This window comes from Acomys minous (assembly GCF_964271855.1).
Source record: "Acomys minous genome assembly, chromosome: 12".
Lineage (NCBI taxonomy): Eukaryota > Metazoa > Chordata > Mammalia > Rodentia > Muridae > Acomys > Acomys minous.
The window spans coordinates 110,730,304-110,750,866 of record NC_140493.1 but is presented as its reverse complement, the minus strand read 5'-3'; the positions used below and the strand labels follow the sequence as shown (position 1 = coordinate 110,750,866).

At 53.6% G+C, this 20,563-nt stretch overlaps 2 protein-coding genes across 2 annotated transcripts in view; both read right to left on the bottom strand.

Moving 5' to 3' along the window:
• Positions 1-3,896: 3,896 nt before the first annotated feature.
• On the bottom strand, positions 3,897-11,893 carry CBX2 (chromobox 2). The gene is made up of 5 exons (XM_084750241.1): positions 11,758-11,893; positions 11,637-11,680; positions 10,699-10,764; positions 8,112-8,217; positions 3,897-7,251 (listed from the first exon to the last, which is right to left on the bottom strand). Exons 1-5 carry the CDS (start codon positions 11,827-11,829, stop codon positions 5,974-5,976), a joined length of 1,566 nt encoding a protein of 521 aa, XP_084606367.1. The 5' UTR covers positions 11,830-11,893; the 3' UTR covers positions 3,897-5,973.
• A 49-nt stretch (positions 11,894-11,942) lies between these two features.
• Positions 11,943-20,563, bottom strand: part of ENPP7 (ectonucleotide pyrophosphatase/phosphodiesterase 7) — a gene marked incomplete at both ends in the record, with an annotated part of 28,267 nt that continues 19,646 nt past the window's right edge. The window contains one exon of the mRNA XM_084750567.1: positions 11,943-12,113. Coding sequence (XP_084606693.1) covers positions 11,943-12,113 — 171 coding nt within the window. The remainder of the gene's footprint in view (positions 12,114-20,563) is intronic.

The window sequence follows — 20,563 nt, the reverse complement described above, 5'->3', positions numbered from 1 at the left end:
GGCGTCAAGAGATCTAAGGTCTTGTTTCTTCTGCCATCTCTAGGTGCTTTGGGCCGCGTGGGCTCTTTGCTGGGCCGTCTGGAGGGCGATGGCCATCAAAGAGGTAAGAAATCAGTGGGATGACGGCCTCCTGGCTTCACTAGTTAGCCCTGGGAGCAGCACCACCACCGCACCCCGCCCCTGCCGGCCACCCCACCTCCCGTCATTACCTGAATATAGGGAGGACACCCGCACTTCCTATATTCCCCCGACTCCTACAGCTTCTGTGCTTACCACCACTAACTTTAACTTGGGCTCAGCGCTCCCTTGGCGAATTTTCTGGGCAGACTCCGGAGAGCAAAAATCAGACCGATGTGGAGACCCCCGGTCCCGGGCCGCCTTCGCTCAGGCGGATTTCCCTCCGTCCTTATTGGCAAGGCTTGCTCAAGCCGCTGCGGGAGCTGAGCCTGGCCCAATACAAACACTGGTTGAATGGAATACTTATGGCTCTGCAAAGAGCCGTTTTTCTGCTCTTTGATGCTCACAGCGCGCGGCTCTGATGGAGGCAGGGTGCTGTGTGCCCTGGACGCCAGTGGTATGTAAGCCTGCCCCAGCTCTCTGCGGGTGCATCCACTGTTTTCTTCTTTTCACCAAAAAAGTCCTCCAGGCCAGAGGAGGCTCGGATACAGCGGGAGCCCGAGGTGAAGCCAGTGGGAGCCCCTAACGGGTCTTGGTGCCGTTAAGGATGGAAATTCGGCTGGCGGTAGTGAGAAGTCCGTAGGCTGAGGCCTGGGTTTTCGTTCTGCGGCCAGAGATTGAGTGGGCTGGGGGCTACTCGGAGCAGCAGGGGTGTAGACCGTGCAACCGAGTTCCGGGCTGCCCGGGACTGCGAGGCATCCCACCCTCCTCCTCCTCACCGTTCTTCCAAGTCCGGCGGCCCGAACTTCGTGGGGAGCGCGCGCCCTCTGCAGGCGACGGCCTCAGCTCCTGTCCAAAGCGCTACCCCTCCCCCTCCGGTTCCGATGGAAGCGAAGGAAAGCCTCACTTCTCCCTTCCCTGCTTCGCCTGGCAACATCTCTGTGTCTTTGAGAATCCGCCTCGACCCACGCAGGGTGGCTAGGAGGCAGATGGTGTCCAGTGGCCCAGAGCTCAGCTGCAGCAATCGTGCCCAGGTACCCTCCCTCCGTTTGGTTCCCTTGGTGCCTATCCTAGGACTTAGATGGATTGATTAGGTGGTCAGATCAATGTAGGCCAGCACCTCCCGCAACCTCCGACTCTGGTCTTGTCCCGGTAGACATAGGTTTTCAGAAAACTTAGACGGCCAGCACAGCCAGCACCTGCTCCTGCCAAGCTAGCTTGTTCCCCTAGGGCAGGAGGTCTGCGATCCAACTGCCCTGTCCACCTTCTCAAAAAAACAAAAGAAAAGCAATCAAGCAAAACAAAACAAACAAACAAAAACAGGCACCGAAGACAACAAAAGGGAAATCAATTAAATCGCCGGCAGGCTGCTTTGCAAGAATTAAGAAGTGGGTTTGGGGGGGCTTGGAGAGATGGCTCAGTGATTTGAGACCTGGGTTCAATTCTTAGCACCCACATGGCAGCTCAAAACTGTCTGTAACTACAGTTCCAGGAGATCCAACGTCTTCACTCAGATATACACGCAGGAAGAACACCAATGCACAGGAAATAAAAATAAATAAGTTAAGAATTCAGGTTCCCCTCACCTAGGGTGCTTCTCCAGCAAGGGCTGTATTTCTGTCTGGGGTGCTGATCACTTCTCGCCCACCTGACATTCAGATAGATAGATCTAAGTCCAATCAGGGCCTTTCTGCCAGGGGTAGGCTCAACTTTCCCTACACCTCCAAGGGACTCCCTTCTCCCTGGAGGCCAAAGGGAATTTCTGAATAAATTAATGCAAGTCTTGGACCAGGGAAGATTATGCAGCAGGCACATATGCCCCGTTCTCATCAGCTGTGGCCCTAGGTTTCCTGTGCTTCAGAGCCTACCTGTAGCTCAACACAGCAGCACTGGGTGCTGTGGAGGTGAGGGTGGTGGTTTCTGTGTGGGAATGTGCGTTACTGTGTATCAAAGAAGCTCCTCGTGCTGGCTGGAGGCTTATAACAGTCTGATTGCCCAGTAATGTTTATTTTTGTCATACACACACACACACACACACACACACACACACACACACACACATACCAAATAGTTGAATATGTAATCTTTGTCATTAAACTCAGCTTTCCCAAACTTAGCTCCTTGAGAATTCTGGGAAGGTGGACTGCTTGTTGTGGTTGTGGCATCCACAGTCTCTACCTGCGGGAACGAGATGCTGGTAGTACCCTTCATCCACAACCTCCTCCAGACACCCCCCGTGCATGTAGGTGTTTGCTCTTAAAACCATGTTCCTTTTTTGCAAAGGTGTCTTTTTTTCTTCTTCACATCTAACTGCCAACTTCCCAATTTTTCCTGTTTCCCTCCATTGCTACAGCTATGCCCATGGTCCTTATGGGCACACCCCCATGACAGGCAAAGTGGAGAGTATTTTGTTCATATGTCATTACTTACACCAACGTACACCAAGCCAAAGGTTAAAAAATATATATTTATTGACACTAAGAGTAGCAAAAAGACAAGAATTTCCCTATATCATTTAGTCTTTCTCTTGCAAAGTAAGTTAACGTCAGCTGGAAGGCCCTACAGTCCAGGCTAGGGTCACTCTGAACCCCAGGAGCCGCCGTGAGCTGCACCTGGCTAAGTATGTTTATCAGGGTACCACCCTGCCTTACTCAAAACCCTTCCCCCCCAGACCATCACGGGCTTCCAGGGGCAGGTACTTCCTTGAAAGCTGGACTGTTGCAATCCAACACAGACCCTAACACACCCACCCTTGTGTACCTGCTATGAAAGCAAACAGCTTCAGTTTAAAGGGGCTTAAAAAGACAAGAGAACCCAAGCTAATGACTGGCGCTGGCTCCGAGGCCAACATTTCCACCTTGACGAAGCCTGGGAAGTAGAGCTCTCGAATCAAGGCCAGGATCTGGGGTAGACCCAAATAAGGACACTCTTTTTCATGCCGAATTTCTTTCTTTTTAAGTAAAAAAAAATATATATATATATTTAAAGATTTATTATGTATACACTGCTCTGCCTGCATGTACACCTGCAGGCCATTAGAGGGCATCGGATCACATTATAGATAATTGTGAGCCGTCATGTGGTTGCTAGGAATTGAACTCAGGACCTCTGGAAGAGCAGTCAGTGCTCTTAACCTCTGAGCCACCTCTCCAGTCCTTTCTTTTTATTTTGTTTTGTTTTTAGTTTTTAGAGACAGTGTCTGTGTAACCTTGGCTGTCTTGGACTCTCTTTGTAGACCAGGCTGGCCTCGAACTCATAGCGATCCGCCTGCTTCTGCCTCCCAAGTGCTAGGATTAAAGGCGTGCGCTACCACCGCCCAACCTTTCTTTCTTTTAAGCCAATACTTTAAGGAAGAGGGCACACTGGCCACTTTTCCTACCAGGTGCTGAAATTCAAAGTGCCAGTCTAGGCTAGAAGATAAACTATCCTGAAAAGACTAAGATAGGGTTAAGACATGCACTTGGGGGGGCCTGGAGAGATGGCTCAGAGGTTAAGAGCACTGACTGCTCTTCCAGAAGTCCTGAGTTCAATTCCCAGCAACCACATGGTGGCTCACAACCAACTATAATGTGATCCAGGTGTATATGCAGGCAGAACATTGTACATAAATAATTTAAAAAAAAAAGACATCTACTTGATATGGAAACGTGGTATCTATCTGCGACCCTTAGGAAGAGAAATGAATCTTGACACACACACACACACACACACACACACACACACACACACACACACACACACGGGGAGGGGGCGGCGGCGCAGGCATAGGCAGCAGCGAATAAAAAACATAAAAACCGACTACTTTATTTCTTGGTAAACACGAGAACTCATTCCCGTGGTGTGCCTCTCCAGTGGAGTCCTCACGCGGGCACACTACACACATACGCTTTGTAACACAGACCACTTGGGTCACAGCACCAGCAAAAAAATACACAAGGCAAAGTGGCTGGGAGGAAGGTATTTGTAGATTTCAACTTTGGGACTGAAGTAACTGGTAAAAAAATAAAAAATAAAAAATAAAAGGCACCAAATTGGGGTTTGGAGACCTGGCAGCAGGGAACAAGGCCAGGCAACCCAGATTCCCCAAACATGGGGTCACTTCTCCAACAGCTTGTGGGACCCCACCCCCAAAAACAAAAGGCATTGGAGGTGCTTGTAAGGCAGTGCCTGGCACAAAGAAGCTGCAAAGGACCCCGGCTGAGGATAGGAAGGGAGGCCTCCTTGCTGCCCACTGCCTGGCCCTAAATCCTTCCCAGTGGCAGCTTTTGCTGCCGGTAACATGGCCTCTGGTGCTTGATCTCGAGGGTGCACATCATAGGTTGTCCCCCAGGAGCCACAATATAGGTCTGTCCCCAAAGGCACAGTGTTGAGGTTGGTTTGGTTATACAAAGACCATCTCTTATTTGGTGTGTGGAGTGAGCTACTGGGGTATGGGGGGGGGGGGTGTGCACTTTAAAAACATGGCAGGTCCCAGACATCATAGCCCACCGTCGAGGCTGGTTTTGGAAGGGGAGACACTTCTCTTCAAGGCAACCGGGGTGAAGAGCCCACATCCGCCAGCTGTTCCGTCGATGGCAGAAGCAGAATTGAGGGCCTTGTACCACCCCCACTTTTTGGCATCACAGACTAACTGACCAGATTGTCACGGCCGCCAAGGTGATATTCCAGGACAGGACATCCTGACACTGGCCAGCAATCTGACAAGGTAGTTTTTTTTTTTTTTTTTTTTTTTAAAGATAGCTACCTGGGATGGGGGGATGGGGAGAAGGCATCTAGAAAGGGGCTCAGCACTAGAATTATCTCCTGAGGATGGGGGAGGGATTAGGGCCCCTGGGAGGGAGGTGGGCTGCCAAACCACCCCACCGCACAAACAGCACAGGGATAACTGTTTCGCAGCTAGGAAGGGAACACAAGCTCCCAGACACGGGAGAGGATTGTCAGGGGGGGAAAAAAAAGGAACCCAAGAGCGGCCCACTTACCAGGCAGGGCTCTGCACCAGGATAAACTACAGAAAATGCTTGCACAACAGTCTAGAGACTTCCCTGTCGACTCAGGCAGCAGGGTGGCAGGCCTGCACAGAACAGCTGCATTCCCGCACCAGGGCGACTTCCGGGACCCTAGTAATAACCCACCCACCAGCAGGGGAGGCTGCCTGCCTAGGGCTCCATGTTCCTACTTCAGCTGCTCCTGGGTTTCTGGCCGGCTACTCCAAGCCCAGCAGCTACACTTTAGAGGGCCAAAGCAGGGGTGCGGAATGGAGTCACTTCTCACTGGGGCTCAGGCCTGCTTGCAGGAAAGACAAATGGCAGCAGCACCCAGGCCCACACCAGAGTGCCAGGACTCCAAACCCAGGCTGAACTTTGGGGCTACAGTTGTGGCTGGAGATGGCACAGCACCAGGGACGGACGCTCTAAAGAGTTTCACAGGGTTCCTGAGCCCAACTCCACAACTAATTGTACTTTTATAATGAGGCCACAGCCTCATCTGCTAAGGACAGACTCCTGCTGCACCACAAAGGCCCGGCCACCAATGGACTTGGGAGAAGGTCCTGCCTGCCCCACCCCTCCCCGCAACCCACCTGACAGCAGTTGGGCTATTAAGGGAGGGGAGGGTCTCACTAGGTCAAGGAGGGGCATGGACTAAGGATGCTCTGTCCAAGCAGGCAGCCTTGAGCCAGTGGCCACCCAGCTTTCCTGAGGTGACAGGACACAGAGTCAAGTGTAGGCCCAGTGAGGTAGAATTGCCAGGAAGCCAGTTCCCAGCCCTACATCTTGTGACAGGGCGGAGCTGGCTCCTGGGTCAGGCATCAGAACAAACCCAAGAGACCGGAAGGCAGGTCTGACTTGGGCATCGGTCTCAGTAATGCCGCAGGTTGAAGAACCCCACGCTGGTGGGAGACTCCTTCACCGTGACAGTGATGAGGTTGGCCGTGACATCTGTGACGAAGACGTGCTCGATGAGGCTGCGGGTAGGTTTCCAGTCCTGGCTGGTCTGGATAGATACGGACAGGTTCTGCCCGGCGCTGGGGAGCGAGGAGGATTCAGGGTCCGAGTCAGAACTGCTATTGTCCTCGCCTGTGCTCATCTCGGACAGCGCGGGTGCCTTGCGGCCTTCTCCTGGGACTGGGTGGCCCTCCTGCCCGCTGGAGGCAGCAGCGCATTTAATGCTGTCCCGCTTGACAGGAGGTGCGGGCAGAGCTGTCGCCTTGGGGGCCAGTTTTTCGCCTTTGTTGGTATCTGTGGGGGTGCCGGCCATGCTTACTCCTGCGGGGCCACCCCCGCCGTGACCTTTCCCAGTGGTGGGGTTGGTAGCAGGAAGGGCCTTGGTGGCTGTGGCATGGCGAGCTAGCAGGCCCATACCAGGCACACCGTTCTTGACGCTCTGTAAGTCCAGGACCTGAAGGCTTAGCTCCTGAGTGGGGACCAGCTGGGAACCTGGGCCCCCTGAACCGCTCCCTTTCTGCAGCTCTGCAGCGCTGCTGCTGGGGGCCTTCGGGACCTTGCTTCCTGGAGGGCTCACCCCCGGATCCCCTTTCTGCGTCCTCACTTTCAGGTCCAGCCCCAGGCTGCATTTGTTGGCGGCCTGGGCCTTGAGGGCCAGTCGGCTGGCGCTCTGAGCCTGAGTCTGGCTCATGCGATTCATGTAGTGCACGATAGAGCTCTGCCAGCTGATGGCACCACGGTTGGGACCCCCAGCCATGCCTTTCATGAGACTGGCCAGGTTCTCTGGGGTCGCCATAGTGCCGGAGCCACTGCAGGCCTCTTTGGTGTGGGCTTTCAGGGCTGCCAGGCCTGCCACAGGAGCACTGAGTGGAGGGGGCAACTTGCCGGCTGAGGTCCCCAGATCCTTCCTGCTAGTCTTTAGCACCTTGGCCAGGCTCACGGGTCTCCGGGCCGCCTTCTGTTCTGGCGGCAGGGGCTTGCGTCCCCGTTTCTTTCGAATGGGATCTTTCAGCTCTGGCTTGGCCACCAGGATCTGAGCTTTCTTCTGAGGCACTGGGTGGGTTTCACGGCCTCGGGGGCCCCTCTTGGCGTCCAGGTCACTGTCATCATCTTCCTCATCTGAAGAGGAGGAGGAAGATGTGGAGGAAGAGGAAGAGCTGCTGGATTTAGACTTGGTGGGTGCGTCTGGTTCCTGGAAAGACAAGCGAGTGGGAATCAACCTCTGCCAAACCGCAGCATCAGGGTCCTCCAGACCCCAGCAGCCAGGGAGGAGTGATCATGCTAGCCCAGGAGGGGAAAACCCGACGAGCAGCAAGCTGAATTACAGGTAAACCCACCACGGTGTTTCTCCCGTGGCTAAGTGCCACTCCTGCTTCTCAGGGCCTCAGGTGGCCTGTGGGGCCAGCATCTCCCACCATGGCTTTATGGAGATGGCGCCAATATTCTTTTAGCTCCATCAAATTCCGGGGTCTAGGCTCCCCAGCAGCCCCCCCCCCGAAATCCCTTCTCAGTCAGCAGGACCTCTATCGCCCACATTCTCCTGCCAGGAGGGAAGATGGTGGAGCCCAAGTAAATGAACAAAGGCGCACCTGAGCCTGAGGCCAGAACCCTTGCCTATCCTGCTTCCGAACTGGGGTGGATGGGGGAAGGCAGGAGGGAAGATGCCAAGGCCCCCTGGCATGCCGCGGGGAGGAGGAGACCACAGCATGGCAGCTCCTCCTCTGCCCCTCTTTCCTGGCTTGTCTGTCAGCTCTGCATGGCCTAGTATCCTGGGCTTGCCCAACTTGTCCTGTTGGTCCACAACTCCCAGACCAACCTGAGCACTTACTGAACACTGGCTTCCCTGATGGAGCGCCTCCAGGGTGAGGTGGAGGTGCACACCTACTCGGAGGTCAGAGTGCAGACTGGGCTGAAGCTGAGGCAGGAAGCAACTGAGAGGCCCCCAGGAAGGCACTCTTGCCTACCTCCACAGCTTCCCCTGAAGAACCTCTGCCCAGAGCAGCGAGGGTGACTGAGGAGCCAAAGGGGACAGGGAAGGCTCTGGCCACTCACCTTGAGCTTTGAACGCCGGCTGCAGGAGGACACTACGGTGTGCTTCCTTGGCCTGCCCCGGGGCCTCTTGCCTCTCTTCCGGTTCTGTACCTCTTTCTCGTGTTCCCTGGAGACACAGCACCAATCAGCTTTGAGAAGCTCTGCTTGCAAACCCCTCTCCGGCTTCAGCCTCCACCCTCAGTTCCCAAGGGCTTCCTGCTGCTCCACAAGGCTGCAGCAGCCTTATCACCGCTTTTGCAGCAAAGCCTCATCCCATCTATCAGACGGCGCGGGCAGAGGTCCAGACACCAGCTCAGGGGGCTGGTCCACGCCATCTCTGCAGCCAGCCCATTTCACTCGCATTTGGCTAAAATGGAGCCTCGTGACGACAAGATGAACAAAGCTGGGTGGGAAGTTCCTCAAAGCCTCCGTGGAACTCCTAGTTCTCACACCCAGAAACAGCCTTTGGGGTTTTATGGTCTAACTTGCTCATTCCCACAACGCACACAGCCCACAAAGCCTGCCCTGCATTATGCACCAAGCACAGCGAACCTGGGCACAATCTGCTAGCCCAGGGGCTGAGGACTTCAGTGTGGCTTATGCCTTTCAGGCCTGCTCACGTATGTCACCCGCGTCCCCACATTCCTCAAAGACCTCCAGAACTCTGCTGCTGTTAACACAAGGGACGGAAGTGACAGAGCTCCCAGCAGCCAGGCCTCAGAGCCTGTACCCCTGCAGTCCAGGGCCGAGAGTACTCTGCCAGCCTCTTATGGAAGCCCAGCTTTCAGGCTACGAGGTTGGGTTGGTCTGGAAAATATTCCCGATGACAAAGACCCAGTGAGACAACTCAGTAGGTAGAGGTGTACGCTGCCAAGCCTGGCGACCCAAGTTTGATTCCCAGAACAAAACAGAGAAGCAGGGTCTCGAGACATGGCTCAGGGGTTTAGAGCACCGTCTGCTCTTCCAGAGGACCTGTGTTCAATTCCCAGCACCCAGAAGGCGGCTCAAAGCTGTAACTCCAGCTCCAGGGGATCTGACACCCTCACAGACATACAAGCAGGCAAAACAAACAAACAAACAAACAAAAAACAACACTACTGTACATAAAATAAGAATTATCATTAAAAAATGTTTTTAAAAGTTGAGAACCATCCCACAAGGCCTATGGCACATGTGGGCCTCCCCTCCACACAAGCAAACAGACCAAAAGAGTCAAACACCATCTCCTGGGAAAACCCCCACACTAGGATAGCCTTGGTTCCCTCAGGCTCAAGGGGCATCTCATGGCTCTGCTGAGAGCAACACTGATTGATTGTTGTGACACTGACTTCTGTTGTTACACACACAGCAGTTCCTCCCTGACCAAGAAGTTAACCGACAGTTCCCAGTGTCCAGAGCCTGTCTCTGGAGGGAGGGAAGAGGCAAAAAATGGGCAGTTGCTTCTGCCCCATGATGGCATCTTTTAGATGTTTTGGCTCTTATTGAAGCTGACCAAAAGCTATGCCAGAGATGTGCCGCCTCCCACTGGATGTCCCCCTGCCTCAGCGGGTGTGAGGACTTTGAGATAGGATCTTGCCTCACCAGCTGAGCTGGTTTCCAACTGCACAAGCGGCCCCATCACGTCGGCTTCTCTGGGAGCAAGGAACCGCACGTGTGTACAGTCGCACCTGGCCTCAGGATGCCACCTCCAACGAGGAGAAAAAGTGCCAAGGCACTCCCCGCTGAGTTTAGACGGCTGAGCCACACATTTGACAGAAGGCGAAGACGTTGCTATCTGTCTCCGAAGGAATCTGAGCAAGCTCAAGCGCTCACTCATCCTGCCAAAACTTATCCCCACCCCTTTTGCCTCGAAAGGTCTTGTTACAGTGAGAAGCACAGGCTGGGCTAGCGGAGAACAAGCTGGCTAGATTGACCCCAGCTGGGGAGGCTTTTGAGCAAATCATTCATCTGCCTCTATTGACAGAGCCAGCTTCTGCAGAAGGAAGGTGTTGGTGTTGCCACCCACACGGTCCTGGACCTCAGCGCTGGGATGCTGGGGAAACGCACGTGTAGTTCCCCCCTCCCATCCTTCTGACACCATCTCCCACCTACTACAGTTACAGGAGCATCTACTACAGTTACAGGAGCATCTACTACAGTTACAGGAGCATCTACTATAGTCACAGGGGCATCTACTACATTTACAGGGGCATCTACTACATTTACAGGGGCATCTACTACAGCTACAGGCGCAGACCTAAGAGAAGCCTTGCAAGCTCAGCACTTGTTTCACAGCCTGAGCAAAACGTCACACACAACACCTTGCACTGTGAGTTCCAGGCCCCTCTGGACCCTCTCCTGCACCGCGGCACACCCAGGCAGGGGCAGAGCAACAACAGGCATGCCCCCTACCTCAACTGCTCTTAGTGCTGACCACAACTTACTCCACAGAAAAGGCCTAGAGAAACCAGAACCTTGGCGCGAAGAAGGTTCACGTCCCAAGTCTGGCTGTCCCTGAGGCCTTTAAAAGTGCCGCCTCACACCATAGCCCCAGGCCACTGTGTGTCACCAGCCAATTCCACACAACTTCCAGCCCCCACACCCCCCAGGATGTTGTTAATGTTCTCACTTCTTCTGGAAGGCTAGGAGCAGCCTTGGGTCCAAGATGTTCTCTTCTGGCTCCCAGCTGTTGTGTCTGGAAAAGCAAAAGGCAGGGCTGGTGAGCTGCATCCAAGCGAGCTGCGGGGACAGCTCCCACCGCCTTGCTGGGGGCTAGGGCGCTGCGCAGGGGCCGACCTCTGCGGTCCCAGAAGCCCTTGAAGTTAGTTAGCGTCACAGCCTCAAACCCACAGGCAAAGTGCCACCTCAAGCCCCAAGCCCCAGCGGGCCACAAGGGAACTCAACAGTCTGCGTCTGGGAGGAAAACAAATCCCAACAAAGAGCAAAGCTGCAGAGGGAATCCCCCGAGCCTGGCCCAGAGCCAGGGAGGGAAGGGAAGGCAGGTAGGGGAGGGGGTGCAGGGGGCGCAGACGGAACAATGTGGTGTACACTACCAAGAGCGCGAGCCGGGCACCGAGGAGGGGGGTGTCGGGAGGGGATGGGTCCAGGAAGGAGGGTGGCGAGGCAGCTACAGAGGAAGCCCGTTCTGGAAAAGGCCGGGTCCCCTTCCCTCATTAAGAAAGCTAGCGCGGGGCGGGGAGGGGGGGGGAGGAGTAGGGGGCTCCTACCAGTAGGAAGCTCAGGTTACAGCGGGGTAACTTGGGCAAGGGGAGGGGGCCGCATGCCGCGCCTGCCGCGGCCAGCTCCAGGGCGGGGGCGCATGCAACAAATGGGCGCCAGAAGCGCGCGGCGCGGAGGCGGGCCGGGCCCGAGGGACCCCGGGCTGGAGGCCGCCCTGCCCGCTCCCGGTGGGCTCGTAAACAAAGAGCATCGCCGGTCAGGCCGGCGTCCCTCCGGGTCCGGAGGCACAAAACTTCCCGCCCGGGCCTGCGACGCCAGGGTCCTTACGCCGTCCCCACCCAGGCCCGGAGGCGCGCGCGGGAAGGCGGCCGCGCACCGGGGACTCACTTGGAGGACCAGCCGCGCCACTTGACCAGGTACTCCAGCTTGCCCTGCGGGGAGATAAGAGCGGGCGGTGAGCCGCGCCGAGCGCCGGGCTCACCCGGGGGGCGGGCGGGGGCGCACGCACCTTGCGGAGCCGCTTGCTCAGAATGCACTCGGCGGCGAAGACCTGCTCGCCCACGCTGCTCAGCTCCTCCATGCCGCCGCCCGCCGCGGCCCGCGCCCCGCAGACCCCAGCTCACAGCCGCACACAAAGCGCCGCCCCCGCCGCGCCCCGCCCCGCGCACGCGCGCCGCAGTCGCCCGCGCTGCTTTACCCGTAGCCACCCGGCCAATAGGCGCGCCGGGCGCGCGGGGCGGGGCGCGCATTGTTCGTGGTGGCTGCGGCCCGGACCGATCCGTGGGGTTGGGCGCTCTCTGCCTGGTGTGGAGAGGCTGCGTGCTCCCGGGGTTCTGGGGTCCGGCCGCTCCGGATCTCACATCCCTGCAGAAAGCCAGTTTGGGCCAAGGGAGGCGAAGCACGGAGCACGCGGCGCTTCCTGCCCTCGCCAGCGAGGGGCGCCGCTCCCCACCAGTCTTCTATGCGTCACCCCGATGCTCCAGGGTGAGGGATGCAAAGAGACTGGAAAAAATACTGGGTTCGGGGACACCTTAAGGTTATAGTGGGAAAATTCAGGTCTGAACTCCGAATTCTTAGTAAGAACTGAGAAAATGGGACCCAGTTCTTCTGACTTTTAGTGCGCGCGTGGGGACACAACCGACTTGCTTTTTTTCTTAGTGTATTTCACGACTTTGGTGGCATCGATGTGAGCCAGAGGGGATAGCGTGCAGACCTGGGTGTGACCTCGGAGTCTGTGACAGCTCGCTAGGTTCTGCCAGCAAAGTCCTTTGGATCAGTTAACAATGGCAGAAGTTGGGGTGGCCCCAGGTCCTTCTAGGTCGCCATGGGTTAGGCGCCCTACCCTTTTATTTTCCCGCGCAGACATTAATTCCGTTGAACAGCCTTCTTTGTAAGTTTTGAAGCAAGTAAGTACATGACGAAAGAGGCGTTCTCTCGCTTAATAAAGTAGAATCCAATGAAAATTCAGTTTCTACTTTTGCCTCTGTTTTGAACATAGCTGCAAATCCAAAGTTCTCACTTTGGTAGGAACTCGTTTTCAGCTTACTGACGAAGGAAAAAACTTTTTTTTTTTGGTTGTAAACTTTTCTGCCCTAAGAAACGGAATCGGGAAACTAGGCTGGATTTTAGGGGCGTTCTTCAGTTCAGTTGGTTAGTAAGGCCGCCACTTTCGCTCTCTGCTTTGGGGAGAGCTCGCAGCTGTTTGCAGAGGGGGCAGGGAAAGGGAGATTTTTTCTTGAGGGCGCATTGACTGCTCATTTAGGTGGTTAGTTCTGTAGTAGATGAACTAAGCAGGAGGAGAGAAGCCTGCAGCCTCCCAGGCAGCTCTTTTTGTCCGTGTTCAGATCAGCTGGGCAGTAAATGGTAGAGCTTGTACAAAGGTGTGTTTATTGTAATCCTATAAATAGCTGGCTCCGTTTCAACTGCTGTCTGCGCTTCAGGATTCTACGGGGTGTAACATTTACTGCTAGAGTCTCCCCCGCTGTCCCCTTTTAAAGAACACTGTATACCAACACAATTGGTTATTTTATTTTTAAGAACAAAAAACTTTAAAAGATACGATTTTTTTGGGGGGGGGGGTCCTGCCAAGAAGTAGCCAACAGCCTGATATGAACACATGGGGGTGGGGGAAGTCCCCTCCCCTGAAATATCACACACCTCATATCACATGCAATTTTGGACGCCCAGTTGCGGCCCAGAGTAGTTAGGAAAATTAATTTGGAGAAACAGATTCAACAGACTGGCCTGGAATGAAGCCATTTGATCAGCGCAGCCAGTGTAGGACTCAGAATTTGTGGTGGTTTCTGACTCATGTCTTTGGCATTAGTAGGATAAGTCAGGACCAGTTCTTTTCATTCATTTCATAAACAGCAGCACCACACCAAACACTGTTAGCCATTGAAGCGAGTCCTTAGCAACTGTCTGACAAGACGGGCACAGGCTCTGGACACGAGGATCCTCACCGTCCGCTGACCGATGCGGAAGGAATTGAATGTGAACTTGTATTTCCTTTTATTTCCATTGAAATTGTAATAGCCACTTGAGGCTTGTGGTCACTCACAGGGCACCAAGCCGGTCCACAGAACGCAAAGATATGTGTTAAGGGAGTTCTAAGCAAAAGCGAAGCCAGCCCTACATGGCCTGTGCATATCCATAACCTCAGAACATTTACAGGATGCACAAAAAAGATAATAGAAATCCAGTCGCTGAGAACCACCTTCAGGGAGTGAGTGTCGAGGTGAGTGCCCCTTTCTGTGCAAACACAGTGTAGACAAGCCTTAAGTCCTACCTTAATTAGTTTTGTTGTTGCTTTCCTGGCAATCCTGTAGATTGAACCATGGGCCTTGCGAGTGCTAGGCAGGCACTTGGGTGCTGAGCTGCATCCCAGCCCTCTTTTGTCATGAGAGGTTGGAATCCTGCTAAAGGTCAGTGTTGTCTAGAAAGATGGCTCAGCAGGAAAGAGCACCTGTGTTCCTACAGAGAGGCCCTGGACTCAGTTCTCAGTCCCCATATAGGGCAGCTTGTAGCTGCCAGTCATCCAGTTCCAGGGGAGCTCATGGCTTCTAGTGGCTTCCAAGGGCACTGGGAAAACATGGTATACATACATACATACCTACATACATGTAGGCAAAGACTCATACACATAAATTAAAAAGATCTTTAAAATAAAAAGGAAAGTAGAGGCTGTCGAGAAGGCTCATTGCTCTGGAGCTTGCTGTGCCAGCACCTCTACACAGCGGCTCACACTGCCTCACCTCTGTTTCCATGGCCTGCATCCCCACCCCGAGGGCACCTGCACACACGCGATGCACTTAAACTCGTGCAGGCTCACACACATAACAAAAACAAATACTTCCATTCTTGCTTGTGATCTGAGAATCAGAACTCCTGGGCCAAGGGAAGACCTGTGGTGTAAATCCACAGACAACGGAGATGCTGGGAATGAGAGCGTCCAGCGGCCCTGTGCTTGGCTGGTAGAGCCAGTTCATCATTTCAGGTACAGCCCTACAAGGCAGCTTCCCAGCAAGCTCAGCTTTGCCCCTGTCATCCGAGAGCCACATCCTCCGCGCGTTAGGGCTCCGTGTGAGCTAAACTCTGTGAGGCGTAGTTGCCTCCTCTCCCTTGGGTGCTTCCATTTGCATTTGCAAGCTGAGGTGTCACTTCGAGGCTCACCGTGTCAAGTGATGTGGTTTCTGAATATATAACAGGCAAACATTGCCTGCGCGCCCCCGTACGTAGCATTTACATGTCAGTCAGTCGAAATAACCATGGCTGGGATGTTTGCCCAAATTCGCAAGCCCTTCAGGCCATAGGCACAGAGTGCAAATACTGACCCCCCCGCCCCCCACCAAATAGCACTTTCCAAGGACAGGGTGCTGCTCTCACTGTTTCTGATGCTTCTCAGAACAGTTGTCTGTCCGAGCATCCAATTTGGAGATGAGAAAAAGGAACCCAGAGCTAGGCGTGGTTGCGCACGCGTTTAATCCCAGCACTCGGGAGGCAGAGACAGGTGGATCACTGGGAGTTCGAGGCCAGCCTGTCCTACAAAGCCAGTCCAGGACAGCCAAGACTACACAGAGAAACCCTGTCTCGAACCCTACCCCACCCCCTAAAAAAAGAAAAAGGACTCTGTTACCCACAGTCTGGCCTCCCCTTCATCCACCCAATGCTCATGCAGTGCACTCTACAAGCTATGGGTAGCTTGCTCTGTAAAGCCTTCCCAGGCAAACAGTGTCCCTGGGGGCAGCCAGTCCCCTGAGCCTGGCCCCAGGTCACCTAGTCCGGCTCAGTGCTCTTAGAAGCCTGCTCAGGTGGTGGGAAACATCCTAGATTGTGGGGTCAGGGTGAGGTACAGAGGTGGGAAACGGAGACTGGTGGCAGCTCACTACAGGAGGTCCCTGTGGCAAGGGGGGTTGCCATCGGGTTAGTTGCCGATCCTGGTTTCCCCGCTACTATAGTAACGTTGATCTAGGCATTTTTATGGCCTCACACACAGACATCCACCTGCCTCTGCCTCCCAAGTTCTGAGGTTAAAGGCATGCGCCACCACTCCCGGCACCCATTAGGTTAGAGTGATGGATTGGACAGTGCGATTGCAGGTGCCATGTGGAATTACATGCTCTACCTCTTTCCTTCACCAGTTGGATTACTTCCTGTTGGAGAGACTCCCCCAAACACAGAAATGTCCTTTGGAACACACACACACACACAAGCACACACACAAGCACACAAGCAAGCACACAAGCACACAGACACACAAGCAGAGCTCTTTAATGGAGCTATTGGTGGTGGGTAAGTGTGGAGACAGGCAAGAATTCTTATTGAAATGAAAAGTACTTCTTTGGGCTGTCAGGTGGCTCAGTGCGTACTGATCTGCCCCAAAAGAGACCTGACAACCCAAATTTGACTTAGGACCCCAAAAGGAGAGAACTGATTAGTCAAAAGTTGACTTCTGATGGCCACACTCATTATGCACATGGGCACACGCACATACACACACATGCGCGCACACACATACAATAATAATAAATAGATAAATAAAATCAGTCAAATGCAAGCTTGAGCCCCTCCTGCCCAGCCTGGATTCCTTCTCAGGAGCCAGCAAATGAGGTCACCCCCAGGCTCCCTTCTGGGGCTCTTCCTGTCCAGGTGGGAGCAGGGTACACTTCTCAGGGCTACCTCCTGATTGTTTCTCACCCCCAGACGGCAGCTCACTGTGGGCTGTTCTGTTCCCTGCTCTCTGCTTTAGCAGTATGCAGAGGGGTCTCGGCCACCCAGGGGATGGCGTTTATTCTGGGTCAGGTGTCCTGTGGTTTCTCTCGCAGGGTCTTGCTTGATAGAAGGGAGCTGTCGCCAAGGTCTGGCTCCTGCTGCAGTAGTAGACAGTGCTCCTTGCATATGGCACTAGGGCGGGGGCGGGCCTGCAGCTGAGGCCTCTGTGGCCACCGCAGAAGTGACACCCGTTACTTGCGTGGATGCTCTCCGTGGTCCCAGCACCTTTGGCCTGCATAGCTCTGCTGGGCTCCATGTGCCTTCGGCCACGAATAACAGAAAATATAAAAAGTATCCAGGGCCAGCAAGATCGTTGTTCAGCATGTCTAAGCACGTGCTGCCAAGTCTCACAACTCATGTTCACCCCCCAGGGAATCACATGGTGGAAGAAGAGAGGAGAAACTCCCTCCCACAAGCTGTCTTCTGACCTCCATGAACATAGTGTGGCAATAGGTTCCCGTGTGTGCGTGTGTGCAATGTGTGTGTGTGTGTGTATGTGTGTGTGCATGTGTACATGTGTGCACTATACATGTGTGCCCGTGTGTGCACATGTACGTGCGTGCGTGCATGTGTGTGTGCATGTGTGCAGTGTGTGTGCATGTGTACGTGTGTGCACACATGTGTGTGTGCATGTGTGCAGTGTGTGTGCATGTGTACGTGTGCACACATGTGTGTGTGCATGTGTGCAGTGTGTGTGCATGTGCGTGTGGTGTGTGCATGTGTGCATGAGTGCAAGTGTGTGTGAATGTGTGTGCATGTGTACATGTGTGCACTATGCATGTGTGCCCGTGTGTGCACATGTACGTGTGTATACACATGTGTGTGTGCATGTGTGCAGTGTGTGTGCATGTGTGTGTGGTGTGTGCATGTGTGCGTGCATGCATGAATTCGCGTGAGTGTGTGTGTGTATGCGTGTGTGTGTGTGTGTGTGAACACCCACATACCACTCACAAGTAAAGAAATATTGAGGTTGGAGAGATGGCTTAGTGGTTAAGAGGGTTTGCTGCTCTCGGAGAAGACCCAAGTTCGGTCCACAGCACCCACACTGGGCAGCTTGTGGCTGCCGATGACTCCACCTCTTCTCGCCTCCTTGGACACCTGTGCTCAAGTGCACACACTTCCCCATCATACACACATGACTAAACACAGGATGTTAAAGAATATAGTAAAAAATTCAAAACTAGAGAGAAACTAAAACGCTACTGGATTTGGTGCATTCACGTGTGTTTCTGTGTGTGTTTGGGGTATGTGTCTCCTGCAGGAACCTTGGGTTTTATGAGCCTCAGCCTCCCGTGTAAATACTCATCAGTATTTTTGATCCTTGGATCAGTGCAAACTGCACCCTTTGGTCACTGTGGCCTTTTGGAGGCTCCCATGCTGGCGTTCTGCAGATGACACGCATGTTAAGGTGCTCCCAGTTGCAGGCAGAGGAGCGAGGAAAGGATGCAGGACTTGTCCAGAAGGAATCTGCAAGGGGAAGCAGGCCCGAGAAGTTGCCCTGACCTCGCTCGTGCAGTGGGTGTGCGCCGCGCCAAGGGCGTCTCCTTGCCAGGCTGGTGTTTCAGAGTCACAGGATGCCTATGGGGATTTGGACCTTAGTGCCGTTGGCCCGGAGAGGTGGAGGGAGTGTAAGAACTCAGGACGGGTCTCGGCTCCTCTCGGGTGTGTGCTGTACTGACCAGGGTGTTCCAGAAAGGCAGATGTCAGACATACAGTGTCCAGGGTGCTGGATCCTGGACCTCCAAGGAGACAGACATCTACAGATGGCCAAGTCCTTTCTACAAGATGGTACCCGTGCACACACACACTTTCATGTTCCTTAAGCCACCTGTGTTATCACCATATAGGTGTTTTGCACGTATGTACATGTACTACATGCCCGTGACACTCTTGGTGGCCAAAGGAGTGTCATGTACCCTGGAACAGAAGTACAGATGGTTGTGAACTGCCAGGAACTGAACCCAAGTCCTCTGCAAGAGCAGCAAGTGCACTAACTACTGAGCAACCCAACCCAGCCCTACTTTTTACATACAGGGCCTCAAATCCTCTCACCATTGTTATACGAGGGTCACGTTTCAGTAAGTTTTACTGGGTCTCATGGAGCTCAGGCAAGCCTGGAACTTAGTATGTAGGAGAGGTCAACTGTCTTGGCCATTTTTTCTTTTTTGTTTTTTTTTTCTGTCACAGTGACAGGACACCATGGCCGGGTGTCAGACTGCTGAATGGGGTCTTGATGGGGTGGAGGAAAGCTGAGGATGTAGGGGCTGGGGCAGGAGATGGGGGCTGAGAGCTCGGGGCTATGGTGTTGCGGCTGTGCAAAGCCCCCTTTGCCATCCCAACAGTATCTCCCGTCCCTTTGCACACCCCCACGGCTGAGGGATATCGAGTCATCTTGGGTGGAGGTGGGACGAGTCCCGCTGCTGAAGTCTGCACAGTACTTGCTCTCTCACAAACCCGGCAAGACAGCGAGGGCAGGACTTGCCACACTGAGTCCCAGTTAGCTGGGGACAGTGTGTACCGGGCACGGTATGGACCAGCGATGGCAAACGTAAGGACAGTCGCTAGGTCTCACTTCGTCTCACCCTGAAGCTTCTTTTTGTATTTGGTTACCACCGTTTTCAGTTTCCAATTTTTTTTTTTTAAAGATTTATTTATTTATTACATAGTGTTCTGCCTGCATGTACACCTGCCGGCCAGAAGAGGGCGCCAGATCTCACTATGGATGGCTGTGAGCCACCATGTGGTTGCTGGGAATCGAACTCAGGACCTCTGGAAGAGCAGTCAGTGCTCTTAACCTCTGAGCCATCTCTCCAGTTCCCAGTTTCCAATTTTGTTTTGTTTCTCAAGACATGGTTTCTCTGTGTAACAGTCCTGGCTGTCCTAGACTCATCCTGTAGACCAGGCTGGCCTCGAACTGACAGAGATCCACCTGTCTCCGAGACCTCCTGAGCGCTGGGATTAAAGGCGTGCGCCACTATCACCCAGCTCAGTTTTACAATTCTTATAGTAGACCTAAATATTTTTATTGCTGCAACATGGCGTGAATTGCAGCCCAGAAGGGTCATCTAAATTGTAGCTCTGCCCTGGTGCACACAGCCAGCCACCCTCCTGCCTGGGATATCTGCCTCAGACCTTTTCCAGAATGAAAGATCCCCATGTTTTTTGGTTTATTTAATTTAATTTGTATATTTTTCTTCAATTCTTTTTGGTTTAAAATCTATCCTATCAGGGCTCGAATCTTCTGGGCAGAGGATGTTGGCATCTCAAGTCCCCACACTTGGCACAGAGGGTTAGGCGAGCCCAAGCTCAGCCAATGACCTGCGGTTAGGAGGTCAGTGTGGGGTGGTTTTGTCCCAAGACAGAGTGTGTTTGTGATCTTAAGCCCTCCAGTCCTCAGTGAAATTAAAAGTCAGTTTAAAGGGCCCCGGTAAAGGTTAGCGGGTGCTCACGTGCTCTGCGTGGGAACGTAAGTGGCTTTAGGGTTTCTGGACGGTAATTTTCTGAGGAGACGCCAGGTCCCTGGGCCTGCTCGGTTATCAGGCACCTCCTCCACACGTGAGGAAGGAGGGGTGATGAAAGGTGTGGTCACCACTCTTGGGTCCATGATGATTTTTCCTTTAAATAACGAGAGAAAAAAATTTAAAAAGTAAAAAAAGAATTATCAACAACAAAAACTAGCCTTTTTTCCCCTAGTACTAAGGAAGGAACCCAGGGCTCTGTACATGTGAGGTAAGAGCTCTGACCCTGAGCCTTAAAGAGAAACCTCACAAATAAAGGGTCTTGTACAGGGAGGGCTGGAGGGCAGCCTTGTGGAGACCCTAGGAACTGCCTACCTTCATGTCATTAACTATATCTTTTGTTTTGTTTTGTTTTGTTTTTTCAAGACAAGGTTTCTCTGTGTAGCCTTGGTTGGTTTGGACTCTCTTTGTAGACCGGGCTGGCCTCGAACTCACAGCGATCTGACTGCCTCTGCCTCCCGAGTGCTGGGATTAAAGGCAAGCACCACTACGCCTGGTTCCATTAACTATATCTTTTTTTTTGTT

What these genes read in the sequence shown, in the direction of transcription:
- CBX2 (XM_084750241.1), bottom strand. Translation starts at nt 11,829, where the DNA reads ATGGAGGAGCTGAGCAGCGTGGGCGAGCAGGTCTTCGCCGCCGAGTGC. An exon ending in TGAGCAAGCGGCTCCGCAAG is followed by an intron (nt 11,681 to 11,757) that starts GTGCGTGCGCCC and finishes ATCTCCCCGCAG; the next exon opens with GGCAAGCTGGAGTACCTGGT. An exon ending in TGGCGCGGCTGGTCCTCCAA is followed by an intron (nt 10,765 to 11,636) that starts GTGAGTCCCCGG and finishes TTGCTTTTCCAG; the next exon opens with ACACAACAGCTGGGAGCCAG.